Source organism: Amblyomma americanum, chromosome 7 (genome assembly GCF_052857255.1).
Source record: "Amblyomma americanum isolate KBUSLIRL-KWMA chromosome 7, ASM5285725v1, whole genome shotgun sequence".
Lineage (NCBI taxonomy): Eukaryota > Metazoa > Arthropoda > Arachnida > Ixodida > Ixodidae > Amblyomma > Amblyomma americanum.
This window is the reverse complement of record NC_135503.1, coordinates 124,094,132-124,114,760: the sequence shown is the minus strand read 5'-3', so window position 1 is coordinate 124,114,760 and position 20,629 is coordinate 124,094,132. Positions and strand designations below refer to the sequence as shown.

At 48.8% G+C, this 20,629-nt stretch overlaps 1 protein-coding gene across 1 annotated transcript in view; it reads right to left on the bottom strand.

Moving 5' to 3' along the window:
- The window catches only part of LOC144098036 (uncharacterized), a 34,698-nt gene extending 16,303 nt beyond the window's left edge, over positions 1–18,395 (bottom strand). The window contains exons 1-2 of the mRNA XM_077630602.1: positions 18,172–18,395; positions 13,814–14,064 (exon numbers count right to left, since the gene is read on the bottom strand). Coding sequence (XP_077486728.1) covers positions 13,814–14,064; positions 18,172–18,325 — 405 coding nt within the window. The 5' untranslated portion in view covers positions 18,326–18,395. The remainder of the gene's footprint in view (positions 1–13,813; positions 14,065–18,171) is intronic.
- Positions 18,396–20,629: the final 2,234 nt, after the last annotated feature.

Here is a 20,629-nt window from a genome sequence, read left to right as displayed (position 1 = left end):
CCATCCGAGAATATTTTTTTGCCGTTGTCGTAAGCAAATAACGGCAGGCTAGAGATTTACTGCAAACAGCATATCTCTTTATAAATCAGGCATACAGGTCAGTACACGTCTACAAAAAGAAAAAAAAGAGAAAAAGGAAAAGAAACGAGGAAAAAGAAAAGAAAGAAGAAAAAACCACCAAGCAAGCATCAAAACCACATGATGGATGATAAGGAGCGTGTGAACAATGGAAACACCGTCCGACGCATTCCGGTAAACATTAGGTTTGCAGCTGCTTCGAAAGGGGTTGGCGTCATTCCAAGGCCTCTTGTGAAGTATTAATAATAATTGGTTTTTTTGGGGAAAGGAAATGGCGCAGTATCTGTCTCATATATCGTTGGACACCTGAACCGCGCTGTTAGGGAAGGGATAAGGGAGGGAGTGAAAGAAGAAAGGAAGAAAGGGCTGCCGTAGTGAAGGGCTCCGGAATAATTTCGACCACCTGGGGATCTTTAGCGTGCACTGACATCGCACAGCACACGGGCGCCTTAGCGTTTTCGTGTGAAGTGAAAATTGCATAATGGTGATAACGCGCCTGCAAACAATGCGAAGCATGTTCCTCCTCCCCGCGTGTGTTTCACGATAAAGATTATGGTTGCGTAAGCTACTCCGAGTGGAAAAGTTCCCCAACAGCATACAAATCATGTATTGACGTCACTACGCTAGCATATATAACATGGTGACCTATAAGTACTATACATACAAGTACATTTCACTTGTCTCCGGTTTCCTCTTTGTAGAGCAACGCGTGTAAATTTTCAAGTGACGTCGCAATGGGTAATTGGGTGTCGCTTCTCAGCTTCGCTGTCCAACCACCTTCATAGCGTGGATTGGAGCCACAAGTTTTGGTGCCCACTGGCCTCGGTTTCATACTCCGCTGGTTGTGTTTGTGCAAAGACTACTTGAGCCTTCAGGCGTGAAAATTTATTCAATCCTTCCTGCGCAAAACCGTGGGTCCACTGCCCACATTGTTCTCGACAACATTTTCTCCGAGAAATGCGCACTAGTGCCATTTACGCGCAAACCCATGGCAAACTACAGTGTAATGATAAATGGCCAAATAATACGATGGGTCCGATCGTACAAGTTTCTAGGTGTCATAATCGACAGGGACTTGTCATGGAGCCCACACATATCATACGTGAAAAAACGGTTGACAGGCATCTGCCACCTGTTCAAGTTTTTCGCTGGCAAGACCTGGGGAATGTCGCCTAGAGCCATGTTACAACTGTACAGGGTGCTTTTTCTAGGATTTCTGCGATACAGCTTGCCAGCAATAATCAACACAGGCAAAACGAATCTACGCAAAAATACAAAGTCTCCAGGGTCAAGTGCTCCGGATCTGTATAGGCCTGTCTCAGAGTGCTTCAACAGTGGCTACGATAGCAATCGCTAGAGACCATCTTGTCAAGACCCGCATTGAAAGTGAAGTACTCAGGGCCCATATAAGGCATCTAGCCAGGAATCCTCGTCACCATTTAGCCTCTCTACCAGCGGACAGGCCACACACATCTTTCAGCCAAACGATAACTGCATATGATGAATCATTGCAACCTTGTTTCACTCCGGCTGCGAGACCTTCGATCCCTCCATGGTGCCTCGCTCAGCCAAAAACAACCTCGCAATACCTGGTATCTCGAAAAAAGCTGATCTGTCGTCACCAGCCCTTAGACAGCTCACGCTACTACATTTGTACGAGAACTTCCGTGACTCAACGCATATTTACACTGATGGATCTGTCCTTCCAAGCAGCTCCGCGGCGGCAATCGTCATTCCAGCGAAAGCTTCAGCAATCAAATTTAAGACGACCCACGCGACAACCTCGACGGCAGCAGAGCTCGCAGCGCTCTTAACTGCCCTTCATCCCATTGGTGATGAGCCGCCACACAAATTCTGCGACTCGAAGCCGGCACTGCAGTCTCTACTGTCTCCTCTACGACGCAGATCGCACGAACAACTAATCTTCCATATTACAGAGACGTTACATCATATAAGTGATGCCGGCCATGAAATAACGTTCCAGTGGCTTCCAAGTCACTGCGGGATTATCGGCAATGAACGGGCGGATCACGCTGCCCGCTCAGCCCATAATGAGGAGCGCCACGTCCCAATTCCTCTTTCTAGAACTGACGCGGCACGGAAGCTCCACCTACTTGCTCGGCAGTGCACCGAGTCGCAATGGAATGAGCCACATTTAAGAAATACGCGACTGTACTCACTTGATCCAACATTAAGTCTTCGAGCGCCATCACAGCTTCGCCGTAGAGACGCCACGCTTTTATATCGACTTTGGTTGGGTGTTGCCTTTACTAAAGCCTATGCCTTCCGCATAGGGATGATCGACACCCCAACCTGTGACCACTGCGGCCATGAAGAATCAATTGGCCATATATTGTGCTCCTGCCCGCATTACAGTCCACAGAGGGCATGCCTTAGCCACGAACTTGACCAACTGGACGACCAACCGCTATCCGAAAAAAGAATTCTCCAACATCGAAAGGACCTACCGTCGCAGAAGAAGGCCGTGCAAGCGCTTTTGCGCTTCTTACAATCTACCGGCCTGTGTGAGAGACTTTAACTGGAACGCCTTGTGTGTGTGTGTCTCCATGTGTGCACGTTCCTTTTTTTTGCGTTTTCCTCTCTGTCATCTTTCTAACCCCTATCCCCCATCCCCAGTGTAGGGTAGCAAACCGGAGACTCACATCTGGTTAACCTCCCTGCGTTTCCTTCATTCTCTCTCTCTTCTCTCAAAATGCAAAAATTTTCCCATCCCATATTCTAAATGCCCTATTAGATAGTTTACGGAAGTCTAACGTCCCAGAGAGACTTAGTTTATGAGGGACACAAATGGTCTAATAGAAGGTCATTTAAGGACCCTACCTACAGATATTGGAATACCAATCAACGCCTCGCAATGCAATAAAAATGCATGTGTGGGAATATTCTTTGCGCGTTTGGACGGGTCTTTTGCACTGCGCCTTCCAGATTTCACCTCTATTTTTCAAGCAGAATTTCTGGTAGCTGTACTTGCTCTACGCAAGCTAGACCGCTCCATGACCGCAGTGGCAGTCATTACCGATTCTTTTTCTTCGTGTTCGTGCTTCGCATGTTGACGGTCCCTCTTTAAACACATTTTTATCCTTGCTTCCTTCGCCTTTGAGCCTTGTTCATTTAATACGGGTTCCCGGTCACAGCATTGTGACAGTAAATGAGATCGTTCATAACCTCGCAAATGTGTTCCTATGCGGCCCCGTGTTGCCTATCCTCCCGGCTACAGCATATATCACAGCATCTAGGTTTCGGCGCCGTGCGCGATTGAGCGCGCAAGACACAGCTCTTTTACCATCGGCGGATTATCACCACCTGGAGCAGGAAAGTTTGTCGATCTCGCAAGCTTGAAGTATCTCTGACGAGGTTGCACTGCCGTATCCCTCCTCTAAATTTATATCTACACAGGTCTGGTTGGCGATGTCTCTTCTCTTAGCGTTCTGCCATGAGCCTGAAACTATCGATAATTTTTTGGCTAGGTTGTCGCCGTTTCAACTCTTTGAGAAAAATGTTGTTGGAGGAACCCTTGCAGCATCTTGGCCTTAGTTTGGGCAGCCCACCCTTGCTATCATTTGGCGCCACCTCGCTTGGGTTGAGCCACATATCTGATTGTACTGCTTGTTGAAGGTGGGGATCGGAGTCGCTTCTCGACACAACCTCGGTCAAGATGACGCCCGCTGCGACCCGGACAGGAGTGCCGCTGAGTGAAGAGTTCGTTAGTGGAGAAAGAAGACTTGGTTTATTTTACATATTTACAAGCTTTTGAGTTCAGAAGTGAGCTACTTCAGCTACATGTGCGGTCCAGTTTTACACACTGCGTCTTCTCTAAATTCACCAGATAGGGGACGCCCTCGCCTTGGTGGGTGTGGCCAAAACTTCCACTCTCACGCACAAACGGACACCTCCTCACACATGGACACGCCGCTGGCATAAGTTGAGCCTGAGAGAGAGATGATTAAAAAGCATATTAAAAGATGAACGTATCGGTCATGAGGTAATTAATTTCCCGCTGGAAATATACCAAGAAAAAAAGTTGAAATTATAAGGGAAAGGATAAAAAGTACAACTGTCGAGGTAAGCAAATGATTAAGGCAAGGTTGTCCTCTATCACCCCTGCTGTTCATGCTTTATATGAGAAATATTGAAAGAAGGCAAAAAGAAAACAATCTAGGACCTAATCTGGGATATAATCTAAGATTTAGTCTGTCGTACCGGTTAGGCGGGAAGGTCGTTGAGCAAAGGCTTCCAGGCTTATTGCGTGCGGACGATATTGTGGGGTTTGCAGATTACGTGGAAGAGTTACAAACCCTGGTCAATTATGGAGACGAAAAAGACGCTCTATGTTCCAGTTTCAGCAGAAATAAGTCGGGTGTGATGATTTTAAACAGTACAACTGATCAGGTGGTTACACTACAAGGCCATAGCGAATACAAATATCTCAGAGTGCGAGTAGACGAAGCACACATATACACAAAAAAGCATGAACAGTCTGTTAGGGGAAAAAGGCGAAGAGATGCCGAGGTAATGAAATATTGAAATTGAGGGGGGGAGGTACAATCAACACGAAGTACTGAGAGGTATTATGAAAGTAATAATTTTGCCGGAGCTTACTTTGAGAATGCGGTTCAGTGCTTAAGGGCAGAAGTTCCCTCGAGGTTAAAAGTAAGTCAGAGAGCTGTTGGAAGATTAGCACCAGGTGCCGACAGGAGAACCACGAACCAGGCAGTACAGGGGGATATAGGCTGGACAGTGTTCGAAGCACTGGAAGCTCAGAGCAAAATACTATACGAAGAACGCCTGAGGAAACCTGGATGATAACAGGTGGGCAGCTGGGTAAGAAAAAAGTGTTGACTCACAATGACTTAAACGATCTAGGAAGATTGGTGGTTGAAAAGCAGTGAGGGGACGTAAGGTTGGAAGTGTAGGACTGAAAAGATGTAAAGAAAATGTCGAAATTAAAGACCAATTTACAACACAGTTAAATGTAAATATAGAATAAAATGCCGAACATGGTGGCAACTGCCAACACCCCGTTTCAAAGGAGATGCTCCATCCATCCACCCACCCACCCGTCCATCCATCCATCCGTGCGTCCGTCCGCGCGTCCGTCCATCCGTCCATCCGTCCGTCCGTCCGTCCGTCCGTCCATCCATTCTTCCGTCCGTCCGTCCGTCCATCCATCCATCCTTCCGTCCGTCCGTCCGTCCGTCCGTCCGTCCGTCCGTCCGTCCGTCCGTCCGTCCGTCCGTCCATCCATCCATCCTTCCGTCCGTCCGTCCGTCCGTCCGTCCGTCCATCCATCCATCCATCCATCCATCCATCCATACATCCATTCATACATCCATGCATCCATGCATCCATGCATCCATCCATGCATACATCCATCCATGCATGCATCCATGCATCCATGCATCCATCGAGGAGTGTGGCTACCAGTGTAACACGCCCCTTGCCAGCGGTAGTAGGCGGTGTACGAAGAGCTGAGCTCAAATTTCGAATTGTCGACTATCGTAATAGGCTCTCAATTTTGTTTTGTCAGCAAATGCCGAAAATATTTCTTGCGCGTAGGCTGTGGGCACGTGCCGCAATTTAGGCCAAATTTGACCCTGTTTTTTTTTCATGAATGGTTTGGTTTAGTTTGTTTAAGTGGGTTTAACGTCCCAAAGCGACTCTGGCTATGAGGGACGCCGTAATGAAGGTCTCCAGAAATATCGGTCACCTGGGTTCTTTAACGTGCACTGACATCGCCCAGTGCACGGAATTCTAGAATTTTGCCTCCATCGTAATATAAGGTTACGGTGCTGCCCTATATTCATAAGGTTCCCAAAAATTTGAAGAGTGCGGCGAACTACTACGGCATGTTGGTTGCATTTTCGGTCGTGCGGAAGTTGGCTTCGTTATTTGTGCCCTCTGATCATGTCCGAAGCGAAGAGTGCGCCGTACTTCATGAAGCGTCATGCCATTCCTTTCGTGTCATGATTGACGGGTGTGGTTTATGAAATCTCCCTAACCTATGGGAATGTGTACAGCGGCCAGAGGGCCCGTCCTATAAAATAGTGGTTGAGGAAACACCATCCTTCAGTTGACAAGAAACAGAGAAATTTGCCGCAACATTGCGGTGCATGCCCAAAAGATGCACGCAACGAACCTTGTCGGCCTTTGCTGACCAAAACAAACGCTTTCAGGAAAAGCCACGAACAGGTGACACGTGGCTAAGCTCAGGTGTTTTCGATAAAAAAGAAGAAAGCGGAGAGTGTTATAGTGCCCCATGTATTGACTAGTACGTAACGAAGAGTAGTTTTTGGACTGCGTTTACTCCACGGTGTGGAATTTTGGAGGGTTTAAGATTGTATGTTCTTATGAATAAAAATGAGTCGCGCGACGGCGTTTGTGTTCCCTTCATGTCCTTCTTTGTGCGTGCCAAGTTGGCTGTGTAGTAATGAACTATTGAGTGACCCAACAAGATGCTGTGTTAGACAGAGAAATAATAGAACATATTCTCATCCAATGTAGGGCCCCCAAACCCTCAATGTACGGAGCCTCCGAGGAATCCGAGAAACACCGGGGTTTATGAAAAACCCGGACATACTCAGTTTTCAAAAAGTAAAAAAAAGTAAGAGGCATTTAGAGGATTGCTGCAGGAGGTCAAGGGAGTAGTTTATAAACGGGAAGATGAAAACTGGTGTCTAATGGGAAGATAATGAGCACGCCAGGAGTCAATGACAAGGCAACCGGAATACAAAGGGGATGGTGATAATTATCAATGTATATATCTAGGACCTGAATTCAAGTGAAACACCACTTTAGATGGCGTACATAATACAGTCTGGTACGATGTGCAGAAACTGAGAAAGCTCGCCAAATTATTTGGGGGATTTTTGTCAAACTCCATCGTACTACGTTCTTTGCTTTTAGAAATAATGAATGTTTACTTTTTGTTTTACTTTTGAATCACCCTCTACTTTGCATTAAAACACCTCAAAGGTTGTTCCTAATAAATGAGAATCAAAGAAAGTGATCGACCAAGACCCCATCTGTAACGCCGCGCGACTTGTGCAGGGCAAAGGTATAGTTTTCGAATTGTGTTCAGCTTGCACGACATTACAAATTGTTATACGTAGCGTATTGTCAAGACTGCGGAGAGATATTTTTTTCCCATTCACATTACATGCTGATCTTCGCTTCAAACTTTCATGATCGCCATAAGCGACTCAATATAGCGCTGGAAGAAATCAAGTCATGTGGCCAAACCGTGGCGGCAGAGAAGCGACGTGTGATGGGCTGAGAGGAGATGTTGTTGCTATTTATAGTCTCTATATTTAGGAATGTTGTAGCACACCAAGCTTTAATGTGCCAGCTATTATGGGGCCGTTTTTTCTACTCGCTGCTTATCCGCAGGTTTCAGCAATTGCGAACCTACTAAGGGCAATTTCGTGGAGCATTGACGCCAAGCTCTGAACCACTTCTACTAGATCCCAAACGGGCCGAATGGGGGGCAGGGCTTATTAAATTTCGAGACAACGCATTTGTCACAGCCTCTATTTATGTCAGTAAGTGCAGAAGGTATAACCAGCTGCTCTCCAGCAAATAACTGCATAGCGTCAGAAGTTACACGAAAAACCTCCTCTGCGTGGGGTGTATGTGTGAGCTTTCAGCCTCTAAAAAGTATGCAGTGGTAAAGATCCATTTCCCAGCTGCCCAAATCCTCTCGCCACCATCAATCTTTCACCCTCCACGAACGTCAGCCCGTTAAAGCGCATGCGGCAGTGGGACAAAAAAGCAACGGAGAAACAAAATTTAAAGGCGTAATTTAAAGCGGTCAATGTAAAAGCGTAGCGTAAAACCACTACTGCAAATGCATATTTGCGCATCACATAGTAAAACGGCATGCGCATTTTTTACAATCGTAGATCGTCGGTGACAGCGCAGAAGTGATACTGCTCTGTTCATGGCAGTTCGCCGGAATGCACTTCTGATACATGTACATTTCTGAATGATGTTTAATCTTGCTTTCTTCGCAGCGTTAGAAGTAGTCAACCAAACAGCCGTAGTGCTCATTCGCATTGCGACAGTCAGTTTGTTTCTGTGCACATGTTCGGCTAACGAAAATTTTGGTTTCGGAATAAACTCTGTGTTTACGTAAAGCTATGCATGCCCGCCTGTGGATGTGTGGCCACCGGCACACGGGAATTGTGCCAGTGGGCCGCAGACTTTTTAAAAGATGAATCCTTGTGACTGCATGGCGGTAGGCTCTTGGACTGTACATAATGAAGAGGCCCCTATCCCAGAGGGTAAACATCTGTAAACCTATGTCAAAGAATTACCGTTTGCTTCAGAATGGGTGGAAAAGATATTTTTCAGAAACAAACTAATTTTGCCAGCAAACTTTCTAAATGACACAGTGTAATGGTTGATGACACTGGCAGTTTCGTACCCAGACTCAGTTTCGAACCCAACTTTCGAAACAGAAAAAAGTAGTTCTCTGAAGGCCTGCAGCAGAAGGAAATGTGGTGTTTATTTTCCCTACCAAACAGGAATAGCCAACGAGGCCTGATGGAAGTCGGGTGCAAAGCTGTTAGCCTGCTGCAAAGCCTACTGCGCCAAATTACTGCTACCAACTGATTGGCATCCCGGCAAGTACTGCCTTCTTCGTCGCCCTCAAAAATAAGAGCCGCGTACTTGACGACGACCGTATTCTTTTCCCCCAAGTGTGGAAGAAAAAAAAAATTGGATGTGGTTTAGGTCTGGCTAAACCTGGTAGGTAGCGAGTGCTGCAGGCCATGACTACACTTAGGCTTCGCTGTGTTTAGGCGATGTAGTGCTACTGATGATTTACTTGGTGAATCCCTGTATATGCTTGTTTCGTTTCAACGCTGAAGTCTGGCTTCCTTCAGAGACGCCAAACTCGGCACGTCGTCTTCTACCGTCGCGGATTCACTGTCGGAGGTTAAGCGAGCTCATCTAGCCGCGTCGTCATTACGGCGCTTATCGAGACGTTTGGCACGCTTTTCTTCAATCTCTTGGGCACGCTGTCTCGTCCTTGTTTCGTTCCGATGCCGCAGTCTGGCTTCTTTCAGCCTAGCCGACTCATCGTTCTCCATAACGGCCGAAGCACAAGGCAACGTTCCTTCGGCGCCGCGTCAGGATGTGAGCTACTCCGGCGAAAACTCGGCGCCTGGAGCGAGGCGACTCAGGGAGACGCAGTTATCTGGCGAGGCCAGATATCAGCGTCAGCGCCGGAAATACCTCGTTGGTGGGGATTGGTGGGGCCAAAAGCCGCCGCCCGTTTCTGCGAAGGCGGCAGCGCCCCTTCTGTACCCTTGCTATTGTCTCCCTTGCCCCCGCATAAGGTTACCGTCGCCGCTGAAAAGGAAGATTAGCTGCGGACAGGGGATAATTGAGGGGATTTACCCACGATGTCTCCCCACCCCCGTCTGCAGACGCCAGTTCGTATGCCCTGATGTGTTTGGTCGCCCTCCCCTGCGGGCTCCGAGCGACGACGCCGGTAGACGAGACGCGACGCCGAACAAACGCTGCGGCTCGCCTCCCGCTACGCCGAACCGTATGTATGTACACACTGCGACAGCCCCTCTCCCTCTACTACGCATGCGCACAACTGGCGAGGCGAGCGGCGTCTGCTCCACGACGAGCGCAACAGCGGAGTGACGTCATGCCAGATAGCGCGCCGAGCGGTGCGACCACGGCCGAGGTGCAACCACGGCGAAAGTGCGACCATGCTAAGAGGCGAAGCGGCTACAGTTATGTAGCTGTCGCTACAAAAGAGTGCGCTTCGAAATTTCGTAGAATAGGTAAGATCGAATTCGGTGCCGTGAGAACCTCTGCGCGCGTGGAGGGTGTGAACCATTGAATGCTAAGGCTGTGGAGGGACCGTTGCCGCGGTGGCTCAGTGGTTAGGGCGCTCGACTACTGATCCGGAGTTCCCGGGTTCGAACCCGACCGCGGCGGCTGCGTTTTTATGGAGGAAAAATGATAAGGCGCCCGTGGGCTGTGCGATGTCAGTGCACGTTAAATATCCCCAGGTGGTCGAAATTATACCGAAGCCCTCCACTACGGCACCTCTTTTTTCCTTTGTTCTTTCACTCCCTCCTTTATCCCTTTCCTTACGGCGCGGTTCAGGTGTCCAACGATATATGAGACAGATACTGCGCCATTTCCTTTCCCCAAAAAAACAATTATTATTATTATTATTATTGCGCGCAGCCTGCTCGCGTGTGCTGCGTTCAGTTTCGTGCTCCGGCTATTCTACCGCTGCAGTGCTCAAGCGATCTAATTTTTCTGCGTTTCAGAAAGTGACATCGCCGCGTCTTGTCCACGGCTACTCTTCGGTGGCATCAACGACCAGTACAGTGCTAATGCGACTAAGTAGTGCAGAAGACTGCAAGGCGTGGGCAATAGCGCGCATGCGCAAAGCCGCGGCACCCGGCTGGAGAAGAATGGGCTCGCACATTGTCGATTTATCCTCCTCTCCTGACCAATAGCGACCAGCACCCCGTCGAGTGGGTGAGAAAGTGTTTGAAAACTCATAGTGCTCTTCTGCGAGCTCCATACTGCAGCAAAGTAAATAAGAGAAACTTGGTGCCGCAGCCAGGCCGGGCTATAGAAACACCGTTTCGGTTTTGTTTGGTTTGATTTACTGGGTTTAACGTCTCAAAGCCGCTCAGGCTATGAGGAACGCCGTAGTGAAGGGCTCCGGAAATTTCGACCACCTGGGGTTCTTTAACGTGCACTGACATCGCACAGTAGGGTGGGGTAGAACGAGGCAAAAATTTGCAAACTCATACTGTTTTTATTCTTTTATTTCAAAACACGAAAACGTTGCCCAGGAGCCTTCCTTGGCATCTTGGCTAAGTGGTCAGCAAAACTGAGAAAGGTTGCAACATCACAACTATGAATATTCACCAATTATAAAAAAGTCCCATTTGTCTCATTTTGCCCCGACCTACGGGGCAAAACGAGACATATGGTGGGGCAAAACGAGCCATTTTGTTAAAACCAAACAAAATCAGTTCTTGCAATCGGAGCACTTGAAGTACAATCCATGGGGCCCTGCGCACTCTTCGTGAGCCCACTCGTGACACATCGTGCATTGGATCCACACGGAACGAGGCACTGTGTTGCTTCGTAATTCTTTCCACACGAGGCACTCCCAGTCACATTTGTTGCTTGTTAATCGCTTCGCAGAACGTTTTCCTTTGAGTGCGATATCCTGCGATTGAACACTGTCACCAACAGCCCTTTCGTTTGATTTCCCGCTTCGTTTTCTTGAGGCCTTACCTGACTCCTTGGAAGGTTTTGCTGCAACTAGCTTCGTCTTGTAAGACGATGAGGTGAAAACGGTGTTTGACTCCGACTTCCCACTTTTTGCTTTTTCTGTAGCAGGTACAGGAGAAAGAACTTGAAAGGTCGGGTCACTATGAGCGGGCTCTTCGTTTTCTACGGCAGAAGTAGGCGGGTAGCAGTTAACGCGGGATTCTTGGCTTTGACCGCAAGTCTGATGTCCCGCTGTGGTTGCCAATGGCGCTTCGTCGAACATAGGATCATACAGCGGAGCACGAGAAAATAGCCAAACACCACACTTCAGCAATCCATTGGTTATGCTTCTGATGTTTCCTGATCGTTCAAAGGCTTTGCTTACCAGCCCACCTACATTCTCCATCGTGATGCGACTCCCAATGTTTCTCAGCAGCCAATGTCGGCATGCGTTGTTGTGGGCAGCTTTAAAGGCTTTGAAAAAGCTTGCGTAAAGTCGCTGTAACTACTTGTGTGTTTGATCCAAGCTGCTTCTAGCAAAGCACGTATGGACCATGCCTCTCCAGTCGTTCTGCTCGCCGTTGAAGGGCATCCTTAGTCACAGAGAAGGCTTTCGGTGAAGCGCGAATAGAATGTTTTCGCTGGCGCACGCTTTCTAGAGCCTTCTTCATATTGGCCTCGCTCCATGCAGCCCTCGCCGTCTTTCGTTTGTACGTGCGGGCAATTCTGGAAAACGAGACAAAAAATCCAAGCTAAAGAATGCACTTTGAGCGAGCAGAGACTGCAATTGCTTGCTCTGAGCGACGAATTGTCGCGTTTTGCCCCTTCCATAGATTCCCACTCAATCAATTCTATAGTTATGAAGATTACCACACAGGGAACTGTAATTGTTTCCGCACCTAGCCAAGGAGATGCAGTAACAACGCAAATACGTACCTTGTCGCAGTAATTCACGGCTACGCTGTTGCACAGGTTCAAAGAAACGGCGTCCGAACTTCGCACCTTTTTGGCGGGACAGCCCCTCCACGAAAGTCGCCCCAGAATTTTTTCCGGAAGTGGGCAACGCAAGATTTCCGCCGTTTTTAACATACATTTAGTGGACACTTAGCGGCACCTAATGGTGGTTTAAGAAACGTACTTAATCTAAAAGATTATACGCTACATGTCGCTAGACGAGACATGTCTCATTTTGCCCCACGTCTCATTTTACCCCGCCCTACCCTACACGGGCCTCTATAATTTCGCCTCCATCGAAATTCGAAAGCCGCGGCCGGGATCGAACCCGCGCCTTTCGGGTCAGCAGCCGAGCTCCATAACCATTGAGCCACCGAGGTGGCTAGAAACAGCGTTTCGGTTGCTTTGAAGAAAACGCTACCGCACGACTCCCGTGTCAACATGAGTGTCGACAACCAGTAGACTAGCACGGGATTGCTTGCAGTTTTTGGGAAGTAGAGTTCAGCGTCATCCGGTAAAGAGGCTGTCGAAGTAACCGGCGAATAATTTTTGTGTTATTTGCATTCCTGTTTATTAGTGGGGTGTTGTTGGAAGACATGCTGAGTTTTATAACCTTCAAACTTTTTCCATGTGTTCAGATGTACGATGTGTATATGCTCTGCATCGAACGTGTGCTGAATAATCGTACCTTATTCTGTGGACATTTGGATTATAGCTGTTCTGTCTTCCAACAGATGAAAGCTGGGTACCAAACGCCTACCTTCATTTGTCAACCAGCAGTTCAATTTCGGCTGGCTGAGCTTGTCGCGTTAAATGTAGGACATCTTCTGTCAGACAGGAATTGCTCTCTGCGGCAAGGGTGTCGCGTTGTGCCATCTTTTCTGCATATGTGACACGTAATTAAAGGCTACTTAACAAAGTTTAGGTAATTTGCAGTAAAATGACCATGCTTTCTTAAATAAGTGGTCTCCGTCATAGCTGAGAGCTGGGTCCGGAAATAAATTTTTCTATTTCAAGCACCCAATTTTGATAATTTCCGGAAGTGTTCACTGAAAAGTCCATATATCCTAAACAATGGCAAACAAGTATAGACGATCAATGCGATTGGTGCGGGTGAGCACGCGTTAGGATTAATGTTCCTCCCGGACGCAGCTGCCACGTCGGGTTGGTTCAGACGGCGCAAGCAAGTTACATGATCCAGACTGAGAATGACCGTGGAACCGGGCATACCCCGGCTGCTTTCTCCCGGGTGCAATCCAGGAGCCTCAATGCGCCACGCCGTACCCCGTCGCTAATCGCCCTCACCCGTCGCTTTCCACGTTGTCGTTGTATTTCCTGCTCCGACTTTTCATTTCCTATGAAAGTGGAGAGAGGGATTTTCTTCTTCCAATTAGCCACCTGCCAAGCGAAGTGTCCCACGCACAGATTTTAGCGTCGGTAGGCTTTTAAAGCTAACGCATTAAAAAAAATAATCAGCAGCTTTTAGACAGGAGCCACAAACCTCTCCGATTATTCCAGTTGAGGAGACAGGTTTGATGTCGAAGAAAACAACCAGGAACTTCGCTCCAGAGCGTTGAAGCTCCTGAGTAAGAGAGAGCGGCACGATGAACTCCACAGCTTGCGCCGTGTATGCTGGCTGTGGCACCAGCGATCCGTGCGCTAGGTCCGATGCTGGGTCCACGATGTCGCAGCTGCTGAAGTTCCTGCGGAGCTTGTCTCTGTCCGTGGAATAGCGGAGTTCGAACGACGTGGCTGCAGAAGCAAGACACGACTTCATAATGTTGTTTATCCTAGTGACCAACGGGATGTTAAGTGGCTCATTTTTTTCTATCGCTGTATTAGCAATTTGTGAGCCACGTTAAGATAGAAACGAAAGCTGCTGTGGTGTTGTTATTGCAAAACAACAAGACAATTCAAAAGGCCGCCTTTATTTACCAACACTGGGTAGCACGGATCAGAGCAGATTCGCTTTTGACAAAAAGTATCTTAACCCCATGGGCTAGTGCCCACCGCAAGCAGTCTGCCGGTCTTACGTGCGCAAGAAATGACGTGATTATATTGAGGGTGGCAGCAGATCTCAGAACAAATACGACCGCGCTCACGCACAAAGAGGTCGGCGACGAAGACGCGAGCACTGCAGCCTTCGGTGCGTTGTGTACTGTCGTGAAGTCTGCATGCGTATTCAAACGGTTCTGAAAAGCATGAGACCACAGCCGCATTCTAATATCTAATATCGTTCATACGACACACGTCTGAGTGGAAAATTGTACGCGGATTGCTCATATAAACTGCAGCACCCATTTACGAGCCCGCGCAGGAGCGTAGTGGGTCTGTGTCAGCCTCCAATGGGTTCACCTAGAAAGAGACGCCGTGCTCTCGGGTTATGGCACGCTTCATGACAAACAACGCTGTACGTATTATCACAAACGTTCCCCGTGATTGATTCTGGTTTTGTCGTCGCGGCTCAGGGGAGGAATGCCATAGCGTGATCAATGACGTAGACAGATAAATCAAAAGGTGGGTCTAAAATTATTGTGAATGCAAAAATTGTACATTATGGTTATAACTTTGTAAAGCGAGATTAAGCGTCATATGTTAAAGCACTTCAAGTTTAAGATAAGTTGATGATATCATCATGATAAGGATTTTTTATGGCGCAAGAGCATCTGCGGGCAATGAGTGCCATGGCACAATGTATTTTTCGTTTACTCATGGTGGGGCCAAACACACATTTCCCAAACATTTCACCCTGAATAAGCCGAGCACCCGGCCAGGGGAAGCTTGTACCTATTGAATCACCGGTAGGTCCCTTGCGGCACTGGGGATCGAACTCCTTACCTCCCGCATGCGAGGCGGATGCTGAAACCTCAGTTTTCAAGTTGAGGTCGGGAACTTAAAAGCAGCTTCATGTGTATATAGTTCCAGAGTGTTTGTCTTGTTTCGACTATAGTGGGCTACATGTAAAGGAAGCAGCTGCTAACAGGCGAGTAATTGAGTAGCGTTGACTGCTACGTATGAAGCAGGGTGTAGCAACATTGCACCCTCTCTCCAACTTCCCCCTTCACCCCTTCTATCCCTAGCCAGACCACCGAACAACCCAATGCACACAGCGGAAAGATAAAGGACCCTCTCCTTACCTTTCCTGCCTACCCTCTGCATCGCTGCAACCGCGAGGCCCTCCCAGTGTGTCGACACCATTAGCTGGAGGGCGCGTTTTGAGGGGTATTCGACGCTGCCTTCTTCACTTGTATCTGATATAGCTTTCCTCTCCACTTCGCCGCCCTAGCCGCACGGCGCCACAGATGACCATCTCCTCTGGCGCTGCGTGTCGCAGCAGCTGCAGCAAATGAACCGTACAACATTCCCGCGCTCCCGCCATAGCCTCCCTCCTCCTTCAATTGGTAGCCACCTTCCAGTTGCACACTCCAATGCTCTCAGCCCACCTTCCTCCATCCAAGGTAACTTCCATCCGGGTCGTTCCCGTGGCAGCTATCCTCTGCTGTTGCCATACGCTCTAGCAACACCTTGATTCCATGGTAAAATCCTTCTTTTATGTCTTCCTATGCTTTCACCATACCCTCCGCCTTCCGGGTCGTTCCCGTGGCAGCCACCCTCTGCTGGTGCCATACACTCTCGCCAGAACTTGTTTCCATGGTAACATCCTTCGGTTATGTCTGCCTCCGCATTCACCATACTGTTCGCCTTCCGGGTCGTTCCCGTGGCAGCCACCCTCTGCTTTTGCCATACGCTCTCGCAACACCTTTTTTCATGGTAACATCCTTCGGTCATGTCTTCCTCCGTTTTCACCATACCGTCCACCTTCCGGGTCGTTCCCATGGCAGCCACCCTCTGCTCTTGCCATACGCTCTCGCATCACCTTCTTGCTTCCATGGTAGCATGTAATCAAGAAGTTATGTTATGTCTTATTTCACTTTCACCATACCGTTCGCCGTCCAGGCCGTTCTTGCGGCAGCCACTCATTGGTTGCGCCTTCTTAAGATATCGCCACTTAAGATCCCGCCACTTCTGCCTCCTTCCATGGTAACTACCTCCCGGATGGGTCCGGATGCAACCAGCCACGGAGTACTCATTCCTCGGCGCACGTTATGCGCTTTTGCCACGGTAGCCACCCTCCGAGTGCTTCCCATCACACCGCACCAGCAGGTTATGTGCACATGAGCACAGGCACAGACGTCGATCATGTGTGGTGTGTCAGTGTAGCGCCCTTTCTCACAAGTTGACATGCAGCACGAACCAGCCCGGCAAAATACCATGAGATTAAGAAAATTGCGAGGATAAGGTACCCGCAGCTATCACAGGACAAAGTTAATTAGGGATATATGGGAAAGGTGCGCCTGGTTGCGCTGATGATCACGATAATGATGAATTTATGCATGTGCAAATATTTTTCAACACTTTTAAGAACATATCGGCCTTTCTACTGCACAGAAAACATACTAGACCACGAGTCCACATATCGCGTCACTCATTTACAACGTGCATGCACGCGCGTGTCTGAGCGCATATTCAGGGCTGCAACACATGGCCACTCCCAAGAAAGGCTTCGAACACCATTATAATTTCAGCCGTGTGCACAGACTTGTCAGTCGAATTGTTTTGTCAATCCGAGCCAAGTGGTGCACGAAAGAGAGGATGAATGTTTATGGCGCAAGGGCAACAGAGGCAAAAAAGCTTCATGGAACAAGTTTTCTTTTAATAAAGATCGGGTCAAGGACCCGTTTCCCTAGGATTTCACTATAAAGAAGCCGAGAACCAGGCAGGGGGAAAGATTGTATTCAATGTATCACCAGTGGGTGCTCGGCGGCGCTGGAGATCGAACCCCGCGCCTCCCACATGCGAGGCGGATGCTAAAACGACTAGGGAACATCTGCTGTACCAAGTGGTGCAGTGTGATGGGAGCATTTGCGCCTGTGACTGACGAGCCTAGGTACGATCGCGCACACACGGAAACAAATTAAATAAATAAATAAATAAACAGCGAGAAATTTCGCAGACAGCGCCACTTTAGGCGATACATACGATGTGCGCAGCGGATAAGCCGAAAGGAGCGCCGACGTCACTCTAGAGATGGAAAAAACTTCGCATGAAGGAGCACAGTCCTTGTAGTCGAAATAAAAATGGCCAAGGGTGCTTCCCAGTTCAACAAAACCGCTGAACCCAGCCAGCACAATCATTCCCTGGGGAGTGTGGCTGCCGGCGGGCAGCCCTAGACCACCCATCCGGAGGAAAACGAAAGCGTTGCAGGAAGCTAACGAAAGTGGGCGGAGCAACTGGAAAGAAATGGCAAGTCTGGCTCTCTGTTATGGCAGCCCGCGGACAGCCACACGTAGATAATTTAAGAGGGCCGCCATGAACCCTGCTGCAGCATAACGCATGTTGCTGGAGTTCCGCGTGGCGTCGTTCGCCGCTGTTGTGCGACTGTAGTACCGAAAGCGGAGCACACTTCGAGAGGTGAGTGCTAAAAGTTATGCGTCACATCGTTCATACCTGTCAATTCTTTGCCGTCGAAACTGCCATTGACTATGCTTCGAGTGGGTGGCATAATAAGGCAAACTGTTTCGCGAGAAGACACCAGGCAGTATGAAATAGATTAAGTTTAATACACCGCATACTGAGAGTACCACCGAAGGCTAGTAGCGATTTTTAAGAGCACGCTTTTTCAGTTAGGACATGCGCCCTTCTCGGAAGGGAATTGAAGGTATATAAACTAATGTTGTAAGCTGTCAGTGGGACAATCTCGGCAAAAAGCAAATTCCATCAGGGCGTAAATTCGGCCGCTTTGGCATTTTTCTGTGGACTTCGCGGAGAGGTAGAACAAAAGTACATGAATGACCGCACCTGTGCCATCGTATCCATGGTCGCCGCCGTTGAACCATGTGAGCGTCCAAATGCGGCGCCCGTCAGTGTGGACGCCTTCAGTATCGCTGACCTTGAAGCTGCTTACTGGACCAGGAGGAACATCACGCTCGAAGAGGTCTGTTCTTACTTGCATGGACCTATGGGTCTCGTTCACAGTGAACGGGCCCGTTGGTGAGATCTGGGTTGATGCCCAGGACCTCCAGGTCCTGCCGCCATCTAGTAAAATAATAAAAAAAATTGTTCCAATGATCGCTACGGTAATTGTTGCTGAAATACAACATCATTATTAGCGCCTTGTGCTGAACCGTGCCACCATGCGAACACAGCCGTAACGCATTGCCCGTTCAGCGCAACATTGAACTTTCAGAGCACTGCACTGGCACAGAACGTTTCGTCGCAATATATAGAACATACATACTGGCATGACGCAACGGCCACTAGGCCTATGTGGCATATGCACTATCGGCTGGAAAAGTAAATGGACCACCGCTGAAGGCAGCCGAGAGGCTTCGGGGCCGCACCGCGGCGCTGTTATCTCGCGCCGCTTAGAGTCACTATACAGGGTGTTACAGGAAGGCTCTACTATACACGGAGTTACTATACAGGCCTTCCACTATAAGTGATGACGTGGAGACAGACATCCTGGCGTTCATGTCTGCGGACCCTCACGCTAGCGTTCAAAAGGTAAGCGCTGACTTACACGTGTCAAAATCATCTGTGTAGAGGATCATGAAGAAAGCGAAGCTTCATCCATACCATCTTCAACTTCACCAAGAGTCACAAGATGATGATTTCGTAGGCGACTGGACTTCAGCAGCTGGATAATATTAAAGTGTGACGATAGGCCAGACTCCCTGCCTAGACAATGGGCTGTGGACAGACGAGGCTAACTTTTCCCGAAACGCGCAACTCAATCTCCACAGCGCCCGTTTTTGGGCTGACAAGAGCCCACAGAGGCTGCTGCAGTCGCAGCACCAGTACCAGTGGTAATTTAATGCCTGGTGCGGACGTTTTGATGGCAGGATTATTGGTCCTATCTTCTACGACGATACTCTCAACAGGCAACGCTACGTCGACGGGATTTTGAATGGCCTAGTGGACAGTTTCTGCAGTGGCTTTCCCCTGAAGCGGCTGCGGGACGCATGGTTCCAGAATGATGGTGCGCCACCCTACAGCAGTAGCCAAGCTCGGGACTGGCTTGATGGGGTCCATATATATAATTTATATATAATTGGTTTTTTGGGGAAAGGAAATGGCGCAGTATCTGTCTCATATATCGTTGGACACCTGAACCGCGCCGTTAGGGAAGGGATAAGGGAGGGAGTGAAAGAAGAAAGGAAGAAGGATGTGCCGTAGTGGAGGGCTCCGGAATAATTTCGACCACCTGGGGATCTTTAACGTGCACTGACATCGCACAGCACACAGGCGCCTTGGCGTTTTTCCTCCATAAAAACGCAGCCGCCGCGGTCGGGTTCGAACCCGGGAACTCCGGATCACTAGTCGAGCGCCCTAACCACTGAGCCACCGCGGCGCAGTGGATCGGGCCGCCCGATCAGAGAGCACGGGATAGGGCGGCAAGGACCAGTGTCCTGGACTGCAAGGTCACCGGACATTACTTCACTCGACTTCTTTTTGTGGGGATACGTCAAAGATGAGTTTTTCGAACAGAGACCATCACGCCAAACAAACTGAAAGCTAAAATTGCCCCAAGATTGCAGCGGAATTTTCGAATATGTTATCAGGATGGCAGCGGCAGACGTTTTGAAGAGGTGTTAGGGCTGCATTGCTTCAGGAGACTTGTTTGAACACACCTGTAATGTGCTAAAACCGAAATGAGGCGCCCGTCAGACTCATTTCGACGAGCGTTCGTAAAGTAGCGTATGTCGGTCCTGACGCGTGCTGCCCCTTCTATTGTAATCTTGTTGCCCCGAGAAAGCAGTGATACTAAAGAACCGGAAGCCGTTGCTCCTTCGTATATTATTTTCTCTTGCCATAATACATGGTGCGTACTTTATGTTCTTACATCTTACTTTCAGTAGCCTAATTTTCTCGCTGTTATCGGGTATCGATGAATAAAGTCTTCATCTATTCTTTCAAACAAAATTTAAACTTCTCCCGCATGAGTTTTTTTTTGCATGAGAAACGCGCTCGGCGTTGCTGCCGAACTAGCACGGTCATGGGCGGTTCTCGCACCAGCTTCTAGCGCCCGTGACGATGCAAGTCAGGCGGCACGGCCGCGCGCGTAAAGTCGCGGTGCGTTTTTGTCTAAAGGGCTGTATGCGGGCCAGGGTTTGCTTTGCAGAAAAGCGGCGCCTTGCTTTCCGTGACGCGTCAGTAGTTGCTGATGCAGTTCTTGAGTCCACTGCAAACAGCAAGCCCCCTCTGGGACAACGCTGCAGAGACAAGCGGTTTATTTACTTGATCGGTTGTCTGAGCG